Source organism: Elaeis guineensis, chromosome 5 (assembly GCF_000442705.2).
Source record: "Elaeis guineensis isolate ETL-2024a chromosome 5, EG11, whole genome shotgun sequence".
NCBI lineage: Eukaryota > Viridiplantae > Streptophyta > Magnoliopsida > Arecales > Arecaceae > Elaeis > Elaeis guineensis.
The window spans coordinates 117,326,726-117,352,370 of NC_025997.2; the positions used below are offsets into that span (position 1 = coordinate 117,326,726).

The following is a 25,645-nucleotide window of genomic DNA, read 5'->3' on the forward strand; positions in this document are numbered from 1 at the left end:
AGTGTGGTCATAAAAATTAGGCTACAAAATAATCCATCCCAAACCAAGTCGACCGTCCGCGGTTTATGGTCAACGCGTTCGTATCCTTCTCTCCACCGTCCACAAGTTTGTTTCCCTGCTTCCTGCTTCCAATATTTGGACGGCCAAGATCTCTCCATCACCTGTAACCCGAAAAAAAAAAAAAAAGAAAATCTCTCCATCACCCATAACCAGGCCCATGTTCTGGAACGCGCGGCTGCTAGCCCCAATAATGCCAGCGAACGGTAGGGATCTCTCCCATCGAGCCCTAGATCGAAAAGTATTCCTAGAGATCACCTTCTTTTCAGTGTCCTATATTACGTGGTAGAATATAACTGGTTTCTACAGGTTATTTAAAAGGTTCCCAATATGTCTTACCAATTATTGATTGCCACATGGGATGGTGAACTGCGACGTATTTGGAGGGGCGATCTCTAGCACTTCTTCTAAATCGAATCGAACTGAAAGTTTTAAAAATATAGTTGGAAAAAAAAAAGCCCTCTCGCTTTGCTAACGTTGTCAGGTTCTCGGTTTAAAGATAAGGGCTGCTCTTCTTGACTCCGCTTTAGCCCTTTCGCCAGAGGAGAGGAGGAGAGGGTAGCGAGAGCGAGGACGAGAGAGGGGGGAGGAGAGAGAAGGGAAGGCGAATTTGGTCTCTTTCTCTCCCTTGGATCTCTACTCCCTTTCTCTCTTATGCCGGTGGAGGAGATGGAGTCTCCGGCGTGTTGCTCGGATGGCGCTCTGGCGACCGACGCCGGTGCCCAGAGGGAGAAGGAGGGGTTCCCTGTGCTGGTGGATCCGTTCCTCGTGGAGGCTCTGGAGAATCCTCGCCACCGGCTCACTGGTTTGTGATCCTGATTCCGTCTTTCTTTTTTATTTTTTATTTTTTTTTTATTGGTTCAATTCCCGTTGTGTTTGAGAAATTACGGTTGTTGGGGTTTAGATTTTGGGGATATGACGAGAGGGAGGTGGGCTTCGTTGCGGTTCTTGGGTTGGTTACTTTGGATGTAGGTCTTCTTTTGTTGGTTCTTTATTGTTGGGTTTCTGCGTCGGATCTAGGATGGTTGGTGTGATTGAGGCGGGGTAGATGGTGTGGGAGGGGGAACTCTGGTTTTATTTTTCGGGTTTGATAATATTTGGGAGTGGGAGGGCCTAGTTTTGGATTCTTTATGCCGAAATTTTCTTTGATTTGGGCTCTGATTTTTTTTGGATTTGTTGGTCAATGTGTTGAATTGCATCGGATGTCTTATTGATTTTGATGCTGGTGATTTCTGAGATCAGCTTCTTTGCATGTTCTGTTTGAAATTGGAAGTTAGATTTCAAAAATTCGTGCTTTAAAGTTTTAAGTTCTGCATCCTATTCGATGATATATCGTATCTTTACTCATTACCAAAAGTAAATGTTACTTTGATCTAAGAGGGAAAAAAGGGAAAAGAAACAGGTTTAGTAATTTGTGCCATATCATCTTTTTAATGAAGAAACATCTACCATAAGTTGGATTGGTTCTCACAAGTGCATTAGTTTTATATTTGTTTAAGTTTATGCGGTGCCATTCTAGTGGAAAGGACTTCTTGAGGAAAACGAGGAATTATGTGGACGGGCCATATTCGGATATATTTATTTGTAGTTGGCTTTCGTTTAACAGAGATCATAGGTAGTATTGTGTCATTGCTAAACCTACATGTCTTACTAGGCAAAAACCATAGTCGTCTCTCTAAAATGTGGGCTAACATTTGAATTATGTGAGGCCAACTTCAGTGAGGAGTCTTGTGTGGCTGATGCTGTGCATAGGCAGCAACCAACACTCCTTTAGGTTCTTGCTTTTTTGGAAGTGAAAGCTGACCCCATCCTCAGGCTGAGAATTACTGTTCTTGGGACCATAATAATCATGCCGAGGAATTATTTTATCATGGTTGTTGGAGAATCTTACAAGTGACCATTTTGTATGGAAGTTATTTTCAGACAACTAATGTTGGGACAAGTTCTATAGGTGCTGTTAGTTAAAGAATGATTCTATCTAGAGTATCCCTTCATTTTCTGTCAGCAGCACTATGCATCTTGAGGGGAAAGTCATTTCCTTTAGTTTCAACATCCATTACTAGAGTTATGGCAGTGGGAGATGCATAAAGTCTATGGTTTTTGCAGTAGTTGTAATCTAGGAAGCGTTATAGGAGAATAATGGAGTGAGTTTCATATTTATTTATTTATTTTTTTAATGATTCTCCTACTTAGTTATATTAGTTTATTTTTGATTAAAATGTGAATCACAAAGTGAAGACATTATGTTAATAATCTCTTTTCGACTTAGCAAGCTGGCTCTGTGACCTGTATCTTTTTATTTGCTTTAAACTTTTAATAATTGTTTTTTAATGAATTTATATGTATTTCTCTCATTTATCAGCTTCCTTTGTATCTTGACTGTGTATTTTATGAGCAATTAATGAAGTAGTAATATACTTTGAATCATAATTGTATATAAAAAAGATACATATGCATGAATACTAATTATCAACAAGTTCTAAAGTTATGTTAAATCATAGTTTTTCAGTGTGGACAGTTAAGCTCTTCATAGGAACTTCTTCAATATACTTTAGTAGTATCTAGGCATCACATGTTGAGGATTGCTTCTGATTAGGTATATTTCCTATTCTATTTTTTTGTCATATGCATTTTTGTGGCTTGGGACACTTTCTGCAATACATGTGCAGGACGAGAAATATGGTTTCAAATTGTGGATGTTCATTGGACTAGATGAAATTGTTTCCTTCTAATACTTATTACCATTATGAATTTCTATGCTTTTGGATGTATTATTGGTTCAATTAGTTAGTGATCATCTGAACATCAGATGGTCATGGGTTCAGCAAATAAACTGTATGGAAGCCTTAATGCTGTTGTCATTTTTTGCCTTTCATGCTATGATTCAACATGAAGATAGGTGAATATAGTTCTGTTCAGGTGGTTCTTTTGTTTTGATTTATTTATTGTCTATTTATTTAAGAGTAGACCATGGTTATCAGGGAAATCATGTGTAATGTCATGATAATGAACTATGGAGCGATACAGCTAGAAATGATCTTACAAACAAATTTCTTGATAGAAATTATGACAACAATAAGGAAGAAAATGCTAACAATGCTGGTGTATGATATTGACGATGTTACAACAATTTATAAGGCGGGTCTTGGTATCAGTTTCACAGGATGTTAATGATAGTAATAGATGAGTTAAGAGATCGTCTAATAGTATAGAGTGTTTGGAGCTAGCATCACTAACTTGATATTTTTTCCATAATTGTCTTAATCATCTTAATCATATTTGTTGTAGTGTTTATGAATGGTTTAGAATGTTCCAATGAATTCCTATTCTTGGACCATTGTTGATTGGGTGACTTCACTGATTTGCACAAGTATTCTTTTCTCACTAATTACAACAAGCTGAGGTTGTGAATTGCTTTAGCTTTGTGGCTTGTTTCGGGGGCACCCATATATACATGGACAGCATGCATATTTCTTTGTAATGATGTTTGTGTTTTATTTATGTGAGTTTGATAACTCCCTGTTGTGAGCTCTTTGTGATTAATGAAGTAAAACATTGCACTACTAATTAAGATCACAGCCCCAGATAAGATTTTAGTTTCTTTACTATAGGTATGTATACCTGTTAAAATGGTTTTGATTTCTTGTTCTCAAATATACTGAATTATCTTCATACCAATTTTCATAGAGATTGCTTTTCAATTGCTATCCATTGGCTACTTATACACAGTCTAATCTACTATGGTTAGATTGCTATTCTCCAAAATATTGTACCATGCTGCTTGTGCTGACAGGATATGAATCCTGTTGTGCCATGCCATGGTTGAAAGAAGAATTGGCATGATGGATTATACAAAACCAACTAAACTTTAGTTCTTGTACTATAATCTTGTGTTGTGTATTGTTTCTGTTGTATGGACGACTTGTAGGGCAAGAGTCTGATTGGTTTCTTGAGTCATGCTTGCTGGTTGTTGCTACTTTTTTTTTTTTCCTCCAGTAATTCCCATTTGGCATAAAGAGGACTAAACTCACAAGTACAATGGTCCCAAAAAGCATGGTTCTAACATTTTAACAAAACTCTTGATTGTTATTGACACATGCTTGTGTTGCTTCCGCTCATTGGCACTTTTGCAAATTTTTACTTCATGAATTATGGAGCTGCACTGTACTCTTGCTAACCTCTTGATGTGAATGTACTTCGAGTTCACCATCCTGGATTTAGGGAGAAAGTGGGTTTTATCCAAATGGTTGGAAGGAGGAAATATGATATTGAATTCTTTTTCTTTTTGTTTTGACTTTTAGTTGCTTCTTCTTTATGTATCAGCGTACTCCAGCTGACTATTTGTATTTGAATTGTAGTTCTACGGATGGAGCTGGATATTCAGAAGTTCATGCGGAACTCTGATCAGTATCAATTTGAGTTTCAGCACCTCCCAACTTCATATCTTAAGTGTGCTGCCCATCGTGTTGCTCAACACTATGGGTTACAGACTATGGCACTTGACAGCATTATAGATGGTTTAGGTAGCAGAGTAATAGCAAGGAAAACACCTGACAGTAAATTTCCAGCTGTCTGTTTATCGGAAGTTCCTGCAAAACAGCCTGAAAAGGAGATCACTGAACAAGTTAAGATTGTTATTCGTCCGAGGCCAAGCAAAGCTTTCCCAAATGATGCAGTTGAGCTAGGAATTAAAGGATGTGCAGCAAGAACTGTGGAAGAGCGGAAGGAGGAATATGACAAAGCTCGGGCCCGTATTTTCAGCAGTTCGAGCTGTCCAGAAGTGGAACGGCCATCATCTCCAGCTGATGGGCGAAGCATGTGTTCAGATAAGGATGAGCAGGAACGTCATAGGACTTCAGAAGAAAATGAAAAGACCAATATAAAAGATGGTACTTCTAGAGTTGCCATTTTCAGAGATAGGGAAAAGGACCGCAGTGATCCTGATTATGATCGGAGCTATGGAAGGTAGAGGGCCACCTACCCAAGAACTGAGCATTTCATTTATTTCATCTCAATTATTAGATCTTCTTCCTCATCTGTATTGAGACTTACTTAAAACTTTGCAGGTATGTTAGAGGTCTCAAACTTGGCCAGAATTTTGGCTTGGGGGCATGCAATGCTCTTCAATCGCCATTCCTGCAGTATGAGACAGGGATTTCTCAGTTTGGTCAACTGCCAAGGAACCAAACTCCTATGAACTACAACCTATCTAACCCAACCATGAACCCATATTGTTCTTTTGGATGTGATCAGACCACCAAGGAGACTGTCTACATGCAGTGGTCCAGCCCTGCTATGATCTATGAGAATTCCTATGAGCATTTTAGACATGGCGTTTTCCAGGTAGGTGTGCTTGTTTTTAGCCTTGATCATTTTGCCTCTGCTGTCGATTTCTAATAATAATGTTTCACATATGCAGGCTCCATTTTACCAGCAACCTCTGAGCTTTGAGCATACGCAGAACTGCTAGCACAGGGAAGTTGTGGAACAGAGGTGTTTCTTTAGACATAGTAAAGTAGAGAGAGTGTTCGGGACTGTTGAAACTGTTTTCTTTTCAACTCTAGGTTTTATATATTTTGTAGTGAGAGACGTGGTGCATGCAATTGATTCCATTGCTATCGTTCTGATTAATTTGCATGGAGCTTGTATTTTTTGATTTTATGGTCCTGTTCTATGAATTCTTTCTTTGCATGTTTTTACATTTGTTCGCCATATAAAATTAGAGGCTGTATTAGAATTGAAAAATGACAGACATGGGCTTTAGCTTTTGACAAATTAAATGGATGAGATCAGAATCGAAGAACCAGATGAAGTAACTGTTTAAAGTGTTTAGTATGAATAAGTGGAACAAAGAAGACTAAATGTTCGTTTCCTCACTGTTATCACGTGGAACTCTTCTGTCATGTATGTACTTTGCAACCAGAACCTGGAAATACTTGAAATAAGACCATAACAATGATCTTAATGGAACTTCAGAGAATTTGACAAAAAGGAGAAGAAATTCTGTCAAAAAACTTGACAGTTGCAATGAATCAGGATGCTGCTACATGACATTAGTTGAGATATGACTTGGTGCTTATGGTTTGTTGCTGTGGTCATGTATTTGTTGGATGAGGCCATTAATATTGAAAGGTTAACCTCTGTTGGTTGATAAATTTTTGTTGACATTGAGATGTATTGAATAGATCATCATTATCTAAATCACGGTTCCATGTAGATCTCCAATTCGTCAGTGAGTCATCTGCCAGATTTGGAAGCTGGTTGCCACTTACATAATTGAAGCCAATCAGATGCCGCTAGTGTACATTTTGGCTTAGAATTTGTTCTAGCATATACTACAAAAGCTCGGATTATTTCTTTGTATATGCTACTGAGAATGCCAAATAATTGTTCTTGCGATTGTTGGTATCATCCCTTTGTATCGTACTGTCTGTGGTGTATCAATGTTCATTGGTCTGTGTTGTTGGTATGCGTAAAGAGAAATTTTTTATACGCCATCTACGGTGTAGAAAATTTGATGCGGAGTGTATCGTTTTATTCGATTGGATCACATAGCCATTGCTTTCCGACGCATATTTATAATGTTTGCATATTGATATTTTTGTTTAAAAATTTTATATGACGAAAATATCTTTCAGGATTTTCTGATATGTTGTATGATTTTTTGTCATATGATTTTGTGTGAATATATATGACTTTCTGTCATATAATTTTGTGTGAATATATATATGATTTCTCGTGAATATATATAATTTTTTATCATATGATTTTATGTGAATATATATAACTTTCTGTCATATGATTTTGTGTGAATATATATGACTTCATGTGAACATATATGACTTTTTGTGACTTCCTGTGAACATATATGATTTCCTGTCAATATATATGACTTCATGTGAATATATGACTTTCTGTGAATAAATATATATATATATATATATATATGATTTTTTGTGAGCATATATCACTTTCTGTGAATATATATATATATATATATTGAGTATATATATATATATATATATATATATACTCAATATATATATATATATCTTCATAGAAAGTCATATATGTTCACAGAAAGTCATATATGTTTATAGAAAGTCATAAGAAGTCATATATATATTTACAGAAAGTCATATATATCTACAGAAAAATTATATGTTCACAAAAAGTCATATATGTTCACAGAAAGTCATAGAAAGTCATATATATTCATAGGAAATCACACACAGGGAGTCATATAAAATATCAGGAGGTTATAAATGGCTGACTTTTTGTGAAGAAATGTTATAATTTTAGATAGGGATATTTTTATCATATAAAATTGTTAAACGAAAAAATCAATCTGTAGGCATTAAATGTGTCTTGGGAAGCGGTGGCCATGTTGTCCAATCAGAGAAAGCGGTGCACTCCATGTCAGATTTTTTATACTGCAGGTGGTGCATAAAGAATTACTCATGCATAAATGATGGTATGGTTGATGGGCTAATGTTACGATGATGCTTTGGCCTATTCTTCCTTCAACATGGAATTACATATAGATTTAGTTAAAACAACCTGTTGATGGCTCGCATCTAAAGGTGGTAATGGGTTCGATATGGGTCGGATCAACAGATATCTTTATCCATCCCTCCAACAAAAAAATCCATATCCATATCCATCTCGATTGGGATAAGTCAATCAATCCCCGACTCAAGTCAACTGACTCCGACTCAACAACAGCCGATCGACTGGACATACAACTCCGATTTTATATCGACTGAATATGCGGTTTTGACTTTTCATCGATCAACTGAATGAACCATACCAATCTATTGCTGGCTGATCGACTAATGCCGACTAATGATTCGACTACTACCGATCGATAGCAGACGACTTAGACCATCGGTATAACAAAACTATTAGCTGATGGTCGCTCATGGATTCTACTGATATATGGTCGGTTTTATCGACATATGGTCGGCTAATCTGCTCAACATATCATAACCGTCGTGAATGGTTACCGACCGCATATCACGATGCAATCAGTAGAAATTAACGATCCACTACGTAATTATGGCCCGATGATATAGTGCCATAAAATATGAAACCACGTCCGACGGTTACGAAAATCTCATCTATAAAAGGGAGTAAGAAAAATGGGGCTGGTAAGCCAACTCCGAGCCAAAACTCTGCTACTACTTACATTCAACTCCTATTCACCAATTTTTCTCTCTGACTTAGGCATCGGAGGATCCCCATCGGATACAAATTCGGTTTGTGTGGACGCTATTCTGCAGGTGTTCGTTCCTGACGACAAGCAACGGAGAGTTGGCCGCAACAGATTGGCGCGCCAGGAAGGGGGAGAAGATAACTTGCAATGATGAAAATCAGAGCTCAATGGTCAACAGCAATTGGATCTGCGAGGCACTCTTCCCGACGGAAAGAGGCTCCTCCCCTACCTCCGATAGCAGAGCCCAGTTCTCCGCGATCCGTGGTCACCACGGACATCCAGATTGCTGCAATCGTGCAGCAAATGAACGTTTTTACGAAAGTGATCAGAAGCCTCCAACAGCAGCAGATCCAGCCACCACAGCCACCGACAGAGCAACCGGTGGCGCATTCGATGCTATCCAGGCACAGCAGCCGTCATCCACGACAGTCTCTTTCACCAGAGCGGCCGTCTCGGCTCTCTCATCAGGACGAGTAGCGGCACTCATGGTGCTCTCGATATGCCATCCACCATTCACGACGTCCCTCTCTTTCTCAGTTGGATCGAGCAAGAGAAGGAAAGCGACCGCGAATACCGTTTGCTTTCTCCTCTAACTCATTGGGTGGTTTAACCCTCGGAGTTTTTCAACGGTGATTCAATGATTATGAATATAAATTCCAAGAGATCGATCGCCAACTCGCTCAGCTTCAAGTGGAAGGTTGGAAGTCCTCCAACGACTATAATTTCCACACCGCCTAGCCACTTTCTCGGCACATCTTGGACCAACTGATCCCATCTCAGTTCAAAATGCCTCAAGTGGAGCCTTACGATGGATCCACCGACCCGATCGACCACCTTGAGAGCTACAAGGCTCTCATGATGATTCAGAGGGCAACCGATGCCCTCTTATGCATCGACTTCCCGGCAACTCTTCGGAAAGCTGCTCGAGTCTGGTACTCCAGACTTCAGTCGGGAAGCATATATTCTTTCGAACAGCTAGAGCATTCTTTCGTGGCTCACTTCAGCACTAATCGAAGACCGTCATGAACTTCTGATAGTCTCTTCTCGATTAAGTAAGGAGAGACTGAAACACTTCAGGATTTCGTGGCTCATTTTAATGCGGCCACGCTTAGAGGTCAAAGACCTCAATGAAAATATGGCTATCTCTGTCATGAAAAGAGGTCTGAGGAGATCTCGATTCACATATTCTTTAGATAAAATTCTTCCTCAGATTTATGCTGAACTTCTGGAGCGTGCATACAAATATATGCGCGCAGATGAAGGAGCTTCTGACCGGTGCCAGACAAAAGGCAAAAGTCAGAAGAAAAAAAAATAGAAGAAGGAAGGAGCTCCGACCGAATCAAGTCGGTCACCATCCAATAAGTGAGCTTCGCCCCGACGACGGAGTCCAAGGTCGAGTTACGGCAGATACAACTCCTATACTCCTCTTTCCGCTTTTCGTGCGCAGATCCTTATGGAGATTGAAGGAGCGAAATATCTATGACACCCCCCATCGATGAAGGTATTGCCGAAGAACTACGATCGGAAGAAGTATTGTCGGTTCCATCGTGATCACGGTCATGATACCGAACAATATATCCAGCTCAGGGATGAGATAGAAGCCCTAATTCGACGAGGCTACCTTGAAAAATATAAGAGAGATCTGCCGACTCAACCTCCTGCTGATCGACGACCTCAACTGCAAACTGAGGAAGCTATAAATAATCAACTGACTACAGGAGTGTTCAACATGATCTCCAGATGACTGGACGGGGGGGGGCAACTTTCGAAGATGAGTCGGCAAAGCGATGACGACTCGATAATATAATAACTTTTTTGAAAGAAGATGTTCAAAAAATTCAGACTCCCCATGATGTTGCTGTTTCGACAACAATAGCGAACTATGATGTAAAAAGAATCCTTGTAGATAATGAAAGTTCAATCGATATCTTGTTTTATTCGACTTTCTCTCGAATGTGACTGCCGACTGACCGACTCAGAAGAGTCTTGACGCCACTGGTTGGCTTCACAGGAGATGCTGTCACAGTGGAGGGAGAAATTTCTCTCTCCTTAATCGTTGGGATCGAACCACAATAGAGCATTATTTTCATAACGTTCACGGTGGTTCGAGTACCTTCGGCTTACAATGACATACTCGGACAATCTGGGCTTAACACTCTGAGAGCAGTGGTTTCGACATACCATTTGTTAGTCCGATTTTCGACAAGATATAGAGTCGGAGAGATACGTGGAGACCAACAATTCATCCGACGTTGCTTTCTTGTCTCCACCCAAAACAATAAACCTGAAGACTCTTTGCCTGTTGACATATTGGACCAAAGAGAAAATCAGGAGAGGGGTGAACTGGCTGAATAACTGGTTTCCATTCCGTTAAAAGAAGAAGATCCTGAGAAAACGGTCCGAATTGGATCACAATTATCCGACTCAGAGCGGCAACAACTAATAAAGTTGCTCAGAGCCAACGCCGATATTTTTGCTTGGTGGGCCACCGATATGCCCGGGATTTTTTCAGAAATAATAACTCACCAACTTAACATCAATCCGAATATTAAGCCGGTGAGATAGAAGAAGCGACATTTTATTCTTGAAAGACAAAAGGTCATTGATGAAGAAGTCGACAAACTCCTCGCAGCAGGCTTCATTAGAGAAGCTACATATCCCGACTGGCTTGCCAATGTGGTAATGGTAAGAAAACCCAATGAAAAGTAGAGGATCTGCATCGACTATACTGATCTGAATGTAGCTTGTCCGAAGGACAGCTTTTCATTGCTGAAAATTGATCAATTGGTTGATGCGACTTTTGGCCACCGACTTCAAAATTTCATGGATGCTTTCACTGGATATAATTAAATCTGCATGGCACCAGAAGATGAAGAACACACGGCTTTTATGACCGACAAAGGTATATACTACTACAAAGTAATGCTTTTCGATCTGAAAAATACTGACGCTACCTATCAACGGCTCATCAACAAGATCTTCAAGACACAGATCGGACGAAACATGAAAGTATATATGGATGACATACTGGTGAAGAGTCTCCAAACTTCAGATCATGTTCGAGACCTGGAGGAAGCTTTCGACACACTTCAACGGCATTAGATGAAATTAAACCCGACTAAGTATGCATTTGGGATAACCTCCAGGAAATTTTTTGGATTTCTTGTTTCACAATGAGAAATCGAGGCTAATCCCAAAAAAATCAAAGCCATTATCAACATGAAGCACTCGAGTTCAAAAAAAGAGATACAGCAACTCAACGGAAGGATTGTTGCACTCAGTCGATTTATTTCTAGATTAGCCGAGAGATACTTGCCATTCTTCAAAACTTTGCGGCAGACGAAGGATTTCTCATAGTCGGATGAATGCCGACAATCCTTCGAAGACTTGAAATAATACTTGGCTTCTTCATTTTTGTTCACAAAACTAAGGATCGGAGAGACATTATATCTCTACTTGGCAACTTCAGCAGAAGTGGTTAGTTCGGTACTCGTCCAGGAGGATGAAAACTGAATTCATCGACCAATCTACTATACCAGCAAAGTACTTCACAATGCCAAAATCCGATACTCAAGAGTGAAAAAAAAGATTTATGCCCTAATCATATCGACACAATGACTTCGTCCGTACTTTCAAGCCCATCCGATTGTAGTTCTGACAGATCAGCCGCTGAAGGCAATCTTACATCGATCTGACACATTAGGTCGGATGGCAAAGTGGGTAGTGAAGCTTGGTGAATTCGACATTCAATATCGTCCACGACCATCCATGAAGGCACAAGTTCTAGCCGATTTTATCACTGAATGTACTATATTCGATAATAAACCAGAAGATACAAATGATAATACAATAAAAGAGGCTACCACTCCCAAATCCGACTTAAAGTCGATCTGGGTACTGCACATTGATGAAACATCTAATACACAAGGTAGTGGAGCTGGCCTTATACTCATAAATTCTGAAGGGATAGTCACCGAGTACACCATTCGGTTCAACTTTAAAGCCTCAAATAATCAAGCCGAATATAAAGCACTTTTGACCGGCTTGAAGATAGCTAAGGAGCTTGAGATTTATAGTTTGAAGGTCTTCACTGACTCACAACTGATCGCTGGACAGGTCAAGGGTGAATTTGAGGCCCGTGACCCCATTACAATGAAATACTTTCGGAAGGTGAAAGATTTTACTGCAACTTTGAAATATTTCGAGATCTTTCATATTCTCATAATCGAAAATGCTCGGACTGACGTACTTTCATGACTGACTACTACCGCTTTCAACTCACTGGGTCGGACATTTGTTGAATACCTCGAACAGCCGAGTATTGATAAAGTCGAGGAGGTATTGCAGCTCACTATCAAACTAAGCTGGATGGATCCGATCATTCAATACCTGATCGATGAAACCCTTCCTGCAGACTCCTCAAAGGCTAAACGACTCCGATGGACGACCTCTCAATATGTAATAATGAATGGTCATCTTTACAAAAGATCTTTCTCTCTTCTCTTACTGAAGTGTTTAGGACCTACAGATGCTGACTATGCACTTAGAGAAGTGCACGAAGGGATTTGCAGAAATCACTTGAGGGGTAAGTTTCTAGCTTATAAAGTTCTGCGACAAGGATATTATTGGCCCACTATGAAAAAAGACGCAGTTGAACTCGTCTAGAGGTGTGAACCATGTCAAAAGTATGCAAATATACAACATCAATCGGCTAGTCAGCTGACGTCGATTGTAGCATCATAGTCCTTCGTACAATGAGAGATTGACATACTTGGCCCTTTTCTTCCGGCATTTGGTCAGAAAAAATTTATAGTGATCGCCATCGACTACTTTACCAAATGGGTAGAAGCCGAACCTTTGGCGCAAATCACTGAAAGCAAGATGGAAGACTTCATTCAGAAATTCATCATTTACAGATTCGATTTACCACACACTATTATCACCAACAATGGTCGATAATTTGACAATCAAAATTTCAGAGAGTTTTGTGCGAAGTTCTATATTACGCACAAATTCACGTTGGTTGGCCATCCACAATCAAATGGTGAGATGGAAGTAACCAATCGAACAATCTTATACGGACTAAAAATCCAACTGAATGAAGCCAAAGATCTTTGGATAGAAGAATTATATCCGGTCTTATGGACGTATCGAATGACTCTCCGCATACCAACTGGAGAATCTCCTTTCAACTTAGCTTATGGGACAGAAGCAATGATACCGCTTGAGATCAGATTGCCATCAACAAGAGTGGAGCAATATAGTGAGCCGAGCAACTCTGAATATCGGAGAGCCAACTTAGATCTCCTTCCAAAACTCCGACAGCAAGCTCAAGTTTGGATGACTGCATATCGGTAAAGAATAGCCCAGTATTACAATGCAAGAGTCAAGCCAAAGGTTTTTCGATTGAGAGATTTGGTCCTAAGGAAAGCAGAAATCTCAAAACCCTTGGATCAAGAAAAATTATCCTCGAACTGGGAAGGACCTTACAAAATATCCGAAACTCTTAGACCAGACGCATATCGGCTAGAAACTCTCGATGGATCGATGATTCTCCGAACATGAAATGCCGACAATCTGAAGATATATTATTAATAAAAGTGTTGATATATACATTATTTAAAATATAATCAAAATTTCAGAATCACAAGTCTTTGACAAGTTTTATTAACTGCTGGCTATATGTCGGCTTCCATTGCCAAGGTCAAGCTATCTACTATACTTTGACACGAAGTTTATCTCAGCCTCCACTATAAAAATCAAAGAATCAACTATTTCGATGACTACTATATTTCGGTTCTCATGCACAAACTAACATATCGACTACAATCTCAACTGACATCCACTATACAGGCTTTCACCGCAAAAGCCATAATGCTAATTATATTTCGATTTTCAATGTTGGCTTTTCACTGTAAAAACTGATCACAGTCGAAAGACTAATATGCCGACTTAGTCCTAACTAAGTGGGATGAAATGCCAAAATGATCAAGATCGGATTGAAATTATACTGACTAGGCTACGATCAGTCGAGAGATATTCGACTTGCCATCGATTATCAGATAATTCGACGTACAAGCCCGACCAAATGTCAGACACGGGATATTCGACTTACAATCGTTATCCTAATTTCTATCAAGTACATCAAAATGACTACGCGACTAATGGATATTCTATAAGTCCTACCGAATGATCAGATCATCGATTAATGTTCGGTGACTACTTTATATTGCTGACGCTGCAGACAATATTCCAGACGAATAAAGTTCAAACTTAGAAGAAAAATACTTTCATTCATTGCCAAAATAAGAAGTTACAAAATTGGACTGAAGTCTGATTACAGGTATTTGATTACAAAAAAGAAAGCAAAATATACCGACTTAGCTTCGTCATCGTTCCTTTGCTCGGCTGTAGCATCCTCAACTTGAACGATTTTGGGCTCAATCGATGCTTCTTCTTGATTCAGAGCAACTTCTTCTTCAGCAACCCCGTCTTCCGATCCCGGAGGGATGATGCTGCTCAGGTCGAGATCTGGACACAACTCTCCGACCACCTCGCTTGGCCGACCACATCAACAGCCTGACCCACTCATACGGGAACAAAAAGGGGCTTCAGATCTTTATCCACCGTCATTAGCATCCTTGGTTGCGTAGCTTAGACAAGGATATGAAGCACATAATGATAGCTCGTTCACCCGACCATCGGTTCCAGGGATTAAAAGTTGAAACTGCTTCAGGATACAAAACTGCTCTCGGAGCCATTCAACATTCGATTTTGAAAGTGAAGAGGCCTCCACATCCGGACTCGACTGAGATTCATCAGTCGGATTCTTCGACCGATCTTCCCGAGAAGGAGAAGCCCTAGCCATGAGAACAACTCTGAAGATGACAAAGACTTTAGAGGAAAAAGAAAAGGATTCGAAAGAAAGACGAAGTTGATCTGAAAGTTGGGAGCGATAACTTTGGGCATTGGGGCAATAATCCGACAGAGTCTCAGTATCAAAAATAGTAAAAAGTAAAAATTTGACTGAGAGTGACCCTATATATATAGGATCCCTCAACGATCGAGATGAAGACGGTCAAATCGAAGATCTATCAGATGATGACACGTGGCAATATTTGGACCGACCATTGATTGGATGGTTCAACACACCTGCCCAGATTGAGCCACGTCATCTCTATCCGCATAAACAATTCCGACCCAATAACATTCAGACATGTGGAATAAATCTACTTGTCAGAATCATATCATTAGCTACCGAATCGACTTTCCGAAACGATGCCTGACACTGACAACTGATACCGAATCGTTCGATCAGTGTGACAGACGACAGTGCCTGCCAACGTGACAAAATAGCTGATCATCCATATCTCAAAGAAAACGATATCAAAATCGAGATTCGATGTGACAAAAAATAACTTCATTCGTCCAACGTGACAAACTACGTGGTAATATACATGTCGACTCACCTTGAACTTGAGAGTGGGGGGCAACTGTTGGAATAAGTCAATCAACCTCCGACTCAGGTCAACCGACTCCGACTCAACAATAGCCGACTGATCGGACATACAACTCCGACTCTACATCGACTGAATATGCAGTTTCGACTCTTCATCGACCAACTAAACGAACCGCACCGACCTATTGCCGGCTGACCGACTAATGCCGACTAATGATTCGACTACTACTGATCGACAGCAGATGACTTAGACTATCGACATAACAGAACTACTAGCCGACGATCGCTTATGGATTCTACCGACATATGGTTGGTTCTATCGACATATGGTCGACTAATCTGCTCAACATACCATAACCATCACGAACGGTTATCGGACACATATTACGACACGATCAGTGAAAATTAACGATCCTCTACGTGATTATGACCTGATGATATAGCACCATAAAATATGAGACCACATCTAACGGTTACGAAAACCTCATCTATAAAAGGGGGTAAGAAAAATGGGACTGGTAAGCCAACTTTGGGCCAAAACTCTGCTACTACTTACATTCAACTTCTGTTCACCAACTTTCTTCTGACTTAGGCATCGGAGGATCTCCGCCGGACACAAATCCGGTCTGTGTGGATGCTGTTTTGCAGGTGTTCGTTTTCGACGACAGGCGACGGGGAGTTGGTTGCAATAGCCCCATATCTATCTCGGATCAGGTCGGATCGGATCAAGCTCCAAGAATGGATTGGATCGGATCGGATATATCCAAAATTTCTATATAATTAAAAAAAATTATGCAATGGAATAGAGTCCTATAAAATAAAAATTTTATTATCAAATAAGAATCTTTTCAATTAAAAATCTCCAACCTTACAAAATATCATACTTCTACCAAGTTTAAGCTCTCAAAACCTTAAGGAACCAACTCACATCACCACAACTCGGACAGAATCCCATGTACTTGAGGAGAAAAATTCAATCGAAACCTCGAAAACCCTCTAATCTTTCTCAAGTGCTCTCCTTTCCCACATATCTTGGAAAAGAAATGAGAAAGGAGCAAAAAAAAAAAAAAATCTATATAGGAAAAAAAGTTTCTTCTCAATTTTTTTTATTTTTTTTCTTTTTCTTTGATTTTTTTTTTATTTTTTCTAAATTTTTTTTCTATTTTTTCATCCTCAAGAGTCCCAATCAGATGGGAGGCTTGGAGTGGCTGAATATGGAAGTTTAGAGGAGATGAAGTGGCTGAATACGGAAAGCTTAGACGGCAAGAGTTTAGTGTTGGGTTATATATATATATATGTATATATATATATATATATATATATATGTATATATATATATATGTATATATATCGAGTCGGGTTCAGGGCGGAGCATATTATTATCTATTTCTGATCCATATCTGTTTTCGATTTTTTTTTTAAATCCATATCTGTCTCAAATTTTAATCGAATCAGATAAAATTCATCCCATTTGGATCGGATTAGATCAGATATCCGATGGATCGGATCAAATTGCTATCCCTACTCGTATCTGCATGATCTCGGTCTTAGCACGAATGAAAGTTTGAACGAGGAAAGAAGAATTTTTTCCTATAATTGGGCTTCGATGGTAAAGAAATTATCCATGATTAAATCCATAATAAGTGGTACCAGCCCCCAAACCTTCTCTGAAAACAAAAAAAGGGCATTTAACTTGACTGTAATTGGATTACAAAATTGTCCTGATCACCAAGCGCGCTATCCTAAAATATGTCACCTGGTTTGTTTGAGGTTCAATTTCGTAGACGTAACTAATGCGTTCACATTCCGTTGGTGCTCACCGTACGGATCGTTGCTTGCGTAAACTCTTGGATGCTTCTTATTCATTCAAAGGATGGTTAATTTCCCAAAGGTCTATTGTCAAGCCGAGTAAAATATAAAAAGGCATCACTTTAGTTTATCTGCTTAAGATTTGAATCTAGGAGGGTGCGCATATCAAAATTGGAGGCCTATTTGGTTACATGGCTGGTGCTGCTAGCTTCATACAGTTCACTCGATCAGAGAAAGGCGTTACCCCGCCCCACGCCACCACCAGCCCCGCCGTCAACACCACGGCACCATGATAAATTATTACTCATATAATAACAAGACTCATGACACACACCGAACGTACAATTTGGGGCACCCACTCGCATAAAAAACCTAGCTCTTTTTTCTTTCTTTTTTTTCGATTAACACTAATTTTTTGATAGTTTGGGAACCTACAACTCAACAAAGATACGAATGACAAATGCATGAAAGCAAGCATTGCTGAAAGTGATTGAATTTCTTGAACACCTCTTTATTCTTATAAGCTAAATCAGCTCAATTTACCTTCCTTATTTTTGAAAGGCTTTTATCTTTTAATACTGATTGAAATTTGATATTTTATTATAGAGACACATATCGAGAGAGGAGTGGAAAACAGATCCACCGGACGCATTCAAATTTTGTTCATTCAGCAACAATGTGATATTTACGCAAAAAGATTGCTGACGTTGACATTTGTACTCCGTTCCCAATGCAGACCTTTTCAATAGTTCCAGCTAAGGCAGTTGTTGATTTATGTGTCATACCAGTTAAGCCAAATATGATCCTTCCCACAAATACTGCAACCCTTGAGTGCAACCCTTCAGGATTCCCCTTCTCTCTCTCAATTAAATTAGCCACCGCCACCCCACACACCCCTCCCCCCTCTCTCTCTCTCAACTAAACATAGAGCTCATTATGTTGTTGAACCCATCCCTGGATTCTGAACCTGTTCCTGCTTCCTTATCACCGTACTTCTTGAAACTGTAATTAATGAAAAAACTCCCCCAATTTATATTTAGTCCTGCTTCTACTAACTTACGACCAAAGGGCGTAATTCATCGGAGTTCACCACTTTTGATCCATTTGAGCTGCCATAATCGGGTAGCTTTGCATGAAAAATGCATAAATCCAGAAAGCAGGAAAAATGTCTCATTCCTAGTCCTTCCATGAGCTAAAAACGTATGCAGTTAAAAGGATCTAAAAGTCAGATAACTTGTTCTTGTCTGGTCTAAATACAAAAATTGTACTTACCTAGTCTGAGTGACATAGAACTGTCTAAAGATTCTGTCCTCATGGACATGTTTATCATAACGCCAGATATGTGGTATGTAGCAAGACAAGGAAAGAATTGTAATCATAATCATCAAACCTTGTCCACAACCATTTAGGGTGAGCATGACATAAGGAGAGCACCAGATTTTTTTTTTTTTTTTGAAAAAAAACTTGTCTTCACTTTGGTCGAAGAAAAACTTTTCTGGGCTGCATTTCAAGATTAATCTTGAAACACGCCGATCAACTTGCCATTTTCAATGTCTAGCATCAATCTTCAGTGCAAACAAAGAAAAAAGTTGGATTTGAATAAGCAGATGTTAATGCGTCATTGCTTGTCTTCTGATACTGCACAGTATCTTGCTAAATGAGATCAAAACCCCACTGGAACAATGGTAGAAGATGATTGTATATTTCCTACTTATATAACAATATTTGAGTAGCAACGAGCGATATGCGAGAAATTGATGGAAGTTAAAACTGCATCTGAGGGTTGTCAATTTAAACTATTCAACCAGCTGGTAATCAGCATCCATCACTTTGCTTTTCTACACATGATGAAGCAAAAAACCTCCATTAACTTATTTTCTAGGGTCCTTGGCTCCAAGGTCAAACCCGAGCATGACGTCACAGTCCAGATTTTATTCCAATTACATGCCCGAATGGCACTTGTCACCGTTTCCTAGGCCGTGGCTCAGACCTTCCCTGTATTATGTGTTGCCGTAAGGCGAATAATTGATACTGAGAACTCTTGTTGCTCTTGAAAGCTCCATGGAAATACTCATTTAGCCAAAAAAATAAGGAGCTCGCTCTGTTACAAAGACTACTTTCCCTGAAATACTACTCAAAATTTAGGATGAAGCAATCTGGCAGGCATTAAACACTCGTATATGCTCCATACTTCTCATTCACATGAAAACATATGACATCTTAGCAATCATGGGTAGTTCATAGTTTCCTTCTAGTATCTCAAATAAATGGTACATATTGTTTCTCTTGAGTGGTCCACATATTTGTATTTCATAAGATCCCTCTGTTTTCAAACTTACAACATAAGAACACCTTGTCCTCATACACATTAACAAGCATAGGGACCGCTGACAAGAACCAGCTTTTCACCATGCAACCAGATGAATTCCACTGTTTGAGTACTGATAGAGCAAGATCACCTCTGATCACCATAATGCATTGGAAGGAAGTCCATAATAGGCAAACCATATGCGGTTGCTTTTGAAGCTCACATCTTCATCCAAAATTTAATATCTGAGCACTGATAAATTAACTAATACTCCAATTAGTCACATATAATAATTTTATGAAGTGACATGATATCCGACTGTCACTATCATAAGAAAGTGAATATCAAATACATGCAGTGAGATAGAACACATTGAGGTGACTGTTGCCACATGCCACCCTCTCATTTTCAAAATGAATCTTCAAGATTGACAGAACCCTCTTAATACAATTAGGTCAAGTAATCTTGAACCCTCTGAAACTACCATAAACTATTGAGATCTATTTGTTTACAGTAGAGATAAATTAAAGCACAATGCCTCCTTGACCATTAGTGCTGTGCTTGTAGAGAGCCATAAAAGTTTGCCACTGACAATTCCTTAGATTATCTGCCACTATATAGGCACGCTGAAATCACCTAAATTCCTTTACTTAAAACTTGCAAGTTACCAACTCATATTTAAGAACACCACTTTTCAGAACCAAGGAAAACAACAATAAGAAACAAGCATTATCCCGTTAGTTAGAGGATGAGTTTATGCAATCCAGGATCAAGTAGGAAAATCCATTGAGTTGGACATTACGTCATCTAACTTTTGACATAAGATATTTTATTTTAACATAAGTATCTATTTCTGTTTTATGATTTAGCAAATGCTAGTTGCTTATATAAGCAATCTCAAGCAAGCACTTAATAAGTGTCATGGTAGAGCAGATGTAATTTATACTCTGAATGAAGGTAAGACAAGTCTCATTTTCACCATTCTTTGTTGTCATTCCTTCCCTGTAAGGGTCATATTCTCCAAGAATTTGGCTTCATCAAGGCTGCAAATAACAAATCTCTGCTTTACCTGACTCTTTCAAATCAAGCTCCATTTCTCATAGTATCATCAGCCTTCGTTGCCTATGATCATATTAATTCGAACAGTCTACTATCACATCGAATCCAATTTATGTTTCTGTTAGTCTACCATTACTATTACAACAAATCTATCATCATTCTACTGCACTCATGCCCACTACTGTATCAGTCAAATATTTGATCAACAAAACATTAATTCCATAATTGATGTCTCATAATTGTCCATCAAGTCTCCTGGGCTTGGAGAATTCAGGCAACATTCTACAAGTATATTTACATTAAAGTAGTTTCTTCTAACTATATTGAGAGCTTTTATTTATCCTCTCTATTAAAAATGTTTGCTGTCAATTTCAAGTTTTGAGTCTCAAGAGCTCTGACCATGGAACAAGTCCCAAATAAATTTAATTCAACCTACTACTGGGAAACTGTTTACTGTTTAATCTTGATTTTGATCAAGAAACTAGTAGATCTAAGTTCTAACAGGGTATATGCATTGAAGAATATGATTTCAAGGTCACTGAAATAACTAACTATTATTTGCTTGTCCATAACATAAAGGGATGGCACATAACCTAGACTAATTTTTAGTATCATTTCTTGAGTGACTAAAATGTCGATTGAATAACATAGATCTGTGTCATACCCTTGGAATTTACTAGATTGCAGATTCTAGGGAGAAAAAATGTCTAGCACTAGGACTGGTAAGCCCCAACCAACTATTATTGATGCCATGTTTAGTATATCTGCTGTGGCAAGAAGTATAATCTACACATCTCATCTGAGAACCTATGAAATTCAGTGATCTTGTACTTCTGTGTATGTTTAATATAAATGATGGGCTATTTTGGAAATCAGTTTTATGATACGAAAACAGATGAAAGGAGTGGCAATACACGACAACAAAGATTGACAGGAACTTCATAGTTGGGGGAGTGGCAATACACGACAACGAAGATTGATAGGAACTTCATAGTTCCCAGATATTCAATCTGAGAGTACATTTTTAATGCAGAGAATAATATCCGGACATGAAGTTTCAAATGTTAAACATATGAAACAGGACATGAAAGAGAAACATAGTCAAGACAAGCAAAAGCCAGATTCATTGAATATTTTGTAAAGTTCCATACAAATAGTTCTTGATCAGGATCTTTTTTGGATTCAACATTCTTGCATAGGTACAGTTCAAATATGCTTTACCTGGATTACAATGTAATTTACTCACTATAAACTAAATGATGTCAGCATCACTGATAAGGAACCTTGAGCACCACCAAACTCTGTCATATTACTTTCGGTCCAACCGATTGTACCCTGTCTCTTTTCAAATCTGTATCTATCCCTAAAGTACACTGGAAAATTTTACAAAATGGCACCAATAAAGTGTTTGACCGACATAACTATCATTTGATGGAAGTTTATATCATTAATCTCAATCTAAACAAGTAAAGGATAACTGAGACAGAAAATCTTGGGTGAAACAAAGTTAAATGTCCAAATGTGTATTTTCTAAGTAGTGAAAGCAGCTAAAATCAGAGCAACTATACAGGTAGGAGTCCACTATCATCATGCAAATAAAAAGAGCAAAAGCCAACTGCACTAATGAATAATTTTGTAAGCTCATAGTTTTTGGCTACATTTTCATTTGCACAAGGAAGTTGTTATACAATAAACATTCAGACAACATTCATAATTTCTAACATTGAACAGCATTTTCAAGTCATGCAATTCAGAACTATGGGCAACACCAAGTAAATAGAAACTAACACTGTTCAATTTTACAATCTTTAACTCTACAAATCAAAACCCTAAGAATCAAAGGGTGCACTAGTCCATGTAGACGAACCAAATAAACCCTGATTTTGCATGCACCAACTTGCATTTGCTTCAAAGGCAAATGCTAGCATCACCATCCTATGCTGGCTCAAGAATTCTACCACCAAATTTTTCTTTGACTACCCAGAAAAATAAAGCAACAAGTTTTGATCAAAATCCTAGTTCTGGTAACGTCCCCAGTCATGATAGCCAACATTAGATTAGAGATATTCTTCTACATTGGAGATCCAATACCAAATTCCATTCAATTTTGAGCAGTATTAATTATAACTACTACTGATGATACTACTGATGACAACAATAAGAATAACAACAACGACAACAATAACATCATGTGCAGAGAATGTTTTGACGACGACAACAGAGATGGCAATTACAATGGAAGGATGGAAAAAGAAACCTCAACCTTTCTCATAAAATTTGCGAAGATTACCTGGGAGGAACACTCAATCATCACCTGTAGGAAAAAGAGTGAGCTCCCTCCTTCCGCCTCCCCTCTCCCCCGACTCCAATTCCTCCCCATAAGAAGCAGCCGACGGGTGGAAACCCATCCCCATCCCCATTCCCATCTGATGCATCCCCATCGGCGGTGCCGAGGCCTGCGACAGGAAGCGGTGATCGAACCCCCCACCACCACCGACGCCACCGCTCACCGCCGGCCCAAAATGCCCCATCTGCCTCTGATAGTAGTACTGCTGCCCGATCTGGTGCTGATGGTGCGGGTGGTGAAGGGGGTTCACAGGGACGAGCGGCACGAAGGGCGGCTCCGGCCCACGGGGGCTGAGGAAGTGGTGGGGTACGGGGGCGCTGGCGAAGAGCTGGTGGTCGGCCGCCGAGATGTGGCCGCCTCCGGTAAGGGCGGCGGCGGCGCTGTGGCCGGCGGCGGAGGCGGATGAGGAGGTCTGCTGCATGCGCTTGAGGTAGAGGCGGTACTTCTGGAGGTGGCTGGCGACGTTCTCCCGGGTGAGTCCCTCGACGCCCATCAGCTGCATGATGGTCTTGGGGACGGCGTTCTTGATCCCCAGGTGGGCCACCGCATCCACGAACCGTTTGTGGAGCTGCGGCGTCCACACCAGCCGCGGCCGCTTCAGCGTCCGCGCCGCCGACCCCTCGTCGCCGGCGATGGCGGCGCCCCCGCCGGATTCATGGTCGGGTAGGGGGGCGGGGCGGTTGGGGGACGGGAGGTCGAAGGCGAGGGCGAGGTCGGGGGTGATGAGGGTTTGCGAGAGGGGCATCAGCTCTTCAGGCTTGGGCAGCTGATCCTCCCAGCTGGCGAACCAGTTGTTACTGCTGTTGGTAGTATTGACGTTGGACGACTCCTCCTCCGATTCTTCTCTCATCCCTCCTCCTACTATTCTTGATCTCTCTACCATTTCTTCTCCCTCTTTCTTTCTTATTTTTTCGTTATTTTTTGGGAAAGATTTCTAGGAGTCACAGGGAAAGGAAGATATCAGATGTGGGAAGCGAAAGGTTGATGGGATTGGGAAGGAAAATGGTGGTGGGGAAGAGACTTCGAGCTGGATTTTTTTTTTTTTGTTTTTGTTCGTTTGTTTTGGCTTCTTCCCCTCTCTCTCTCTCTTGATTTATTAAGTGAGCTTTTTTTGGTACATCTCTCTTGATTTATTAAGTGAGGTTTTTTTTGGTTAATCGGGATTTGCAATTATTACGCTGGCGTTATGGCCATGCTTTTATCTCGCCCGGAGTTGGTTGGATTTGGACATGGGAAGCAGGGCTGGGGACTTGGAAGGGGCGATGCTGCCTCCTTGGCACGTGCAGAGAGATTCGCTGATATATATGGGAATCGAGTGCTAGGCCAAGGTGATGACGTTTAGCTGCATTTATAGAGTTTTGGTTTTATTTAATTTTTCTTTTCTTTTTTATGTAACTGCCCTTGGTGAAGGTTATCCATCTGTCCTACTTTCCAGTGTTTAAACATGTTTGACAAAATCCAGAGAGCTAGTTGTTAAAAAGTTTATTAAATTATAGTAATGTGTCTGCAATTCAAATAAATGCAGAAACACAATTTAATTTTTCTACTTATGATAAAGGAGTTACAAATAGTACCATTTTGTTTATTGATTGTTAGCTCTATGAAGAGAGAGAAAAAGGAAATGTATTACAAAACCCTTATATTTAATACTCCTATGAGAGAAACGAGTAAAGCTTATCAAATGAGCAGTGGGTCCTCTGTAATCCTCACAATTTCGATGCACAATAAATTTTGATCGTGAAAAAAGGAACCAAGGCAAAATTCCCATTCAAACTAAGCCACTCATTGTCTCATTAGGCATAGACTAAGTGAAGTTTAGAATATTGTAACTCTAGTATTATGCTACATATCTTAACTATGTGTATAGATTTAAAGCTATAGAAGAATCCATACTTATGTCTATGAACAACCTCAGTGTGGGTGCTGTGATGGAAAGAAAGATCAGGCGTGCCAAGTTAGTGTCCTAAATCTATCGTGAATATCTTCTAATGAATTGTTTTTTTTTGAGAAGTTTCTTGGGATTGAATGTTTGTCGCAGTCCAAGAAAGAAAAACTCGTTGGTGCTGATTGATTTACCAGCGCAAGAGTATAACATAAAAATATTTAATCTTTCTCGCTCAGATTTATGACTTTATATTAATTATTCGACATAATATCTATTATATATTGAGACTGTATCCCTGAGAGTGCATGGCACTTCATGCATCTAAGGTATGATGTGTGATGAACATAGGCATTTGCACAGTTATCTAGATAAATGTGGCACAAAGCCCACAGAAAAATAAACCCTAAGCATAATTAGTAGATTGACGTGTTTGGTTGAAAGCAAAGAGAACAAAACCTAGCACATGACAAAGATTTTTATGTTTCTATTAGAAATGTGTTCCTTTC

General features: G+C 39.5%; 2 protein-coding genes across 4 annotated transcripts; one reads left to right on the forward strand and one right to left on the reverse strand.

Annotated features, from left to right (window-relative positions):
- The first annotated feature begins 542 nt into the window (after positions 1-542).
- On the forward strand, positions 543-5,688 carry LOC105035733 (uncharacterized). The gene is made up of 4 exons (XM_010911404.4): positions 543-862; positions 4,416-5,022; positions 5,124-5,400; positions 5,477-5,688. The coding sequence occupies exons 1-4, from the start codon at positions 712-714 to the stop codon at positions 5,525-5,527; spliced, it is 1,086 nt and encodes a 361-aa protein (XP_010909706.1). The 5' UTR covers positions 543-711; the 3' UTR covers positions 5,528-5,688.
- Positions 5,689-19,758: 14,070 nt separating this feature from the next.
- On the reverse strand, positions 19,759-24,326 carry LOC105035734 (transcription factor MYBC1). Of its 3 annotated transcripts, none has more exons than XM_010911405.4 (2): positions 23,198-24,325; positions 19,759-20,100 (listed from the first exon to the last, which is right to left on the reverse strand). In XM_010911405.4, the coding sequence occupies exon 1, from the start codon at positions 24,135-24,137 to the stop codon at positions 23,211-23,213; it is 927 nt and encodes a 308-aa protein (XP_010909707.1). In that variant the 5' UTR covers positions 24,138-24,325; the 3' UTR covers positions 19,759-20,100; positions 23,198-23,210. The 3 variants fall into 3 exon arrangements, with proteins under 3 accessions (XP_010909707.1, XP_010909708.1, XP_019702978.1); XM_010911406.4 differs by lacking the exon at positions 19,759-20,100 and adding an exon at positions 22,006-22,270 and having other exon boundaries at positions 23,198-24,326; XM_019847419.3 differs by lacking the exon at positions 19,759-20,100 and adding an exon at positions 22,006-22,280 and having other exon boundaries at positions 23,198-24,326.
- Positions 24,327-25,645: the final 1,319 nt, after the last annotated feature.

What these genes read in the sequence shown, in the direction of transcription:
- LOC105035733 (XM_010911404.4), top strand. Translation starts at nt 712, where the DNA reads ATGCCGGTGGAGGAGATGGAGTCTCCGGCGTGTTGCTCGGATGGCGCT. An exon ending in TATGATCGGAGCTATGGAAG is followed by an intron (nt 5,023 to 5,123) that starts GTAGAGGGCCAC and finishes AAAACTTTGCAG; the next exon opens with GTATGTTAGAGGTCTCAAAC. An exon ending in TTAGACATGGCGTTTTCCAG is followed by an intron (nt 5,401 to 5,476) that starts GTAGGTGTGCTT and finishes TCACATATGCAG; the next exon opens with GCTCCATTTTACCAGCAACC.
- LOC105035734 (XM_010911405.4), bottom strand. Translation starts at nt 24,137, where the DNA reads ATGGTAGAGAGATCAAGAATAGTAGGAGGAGGGATGAGAGAAGAATCG.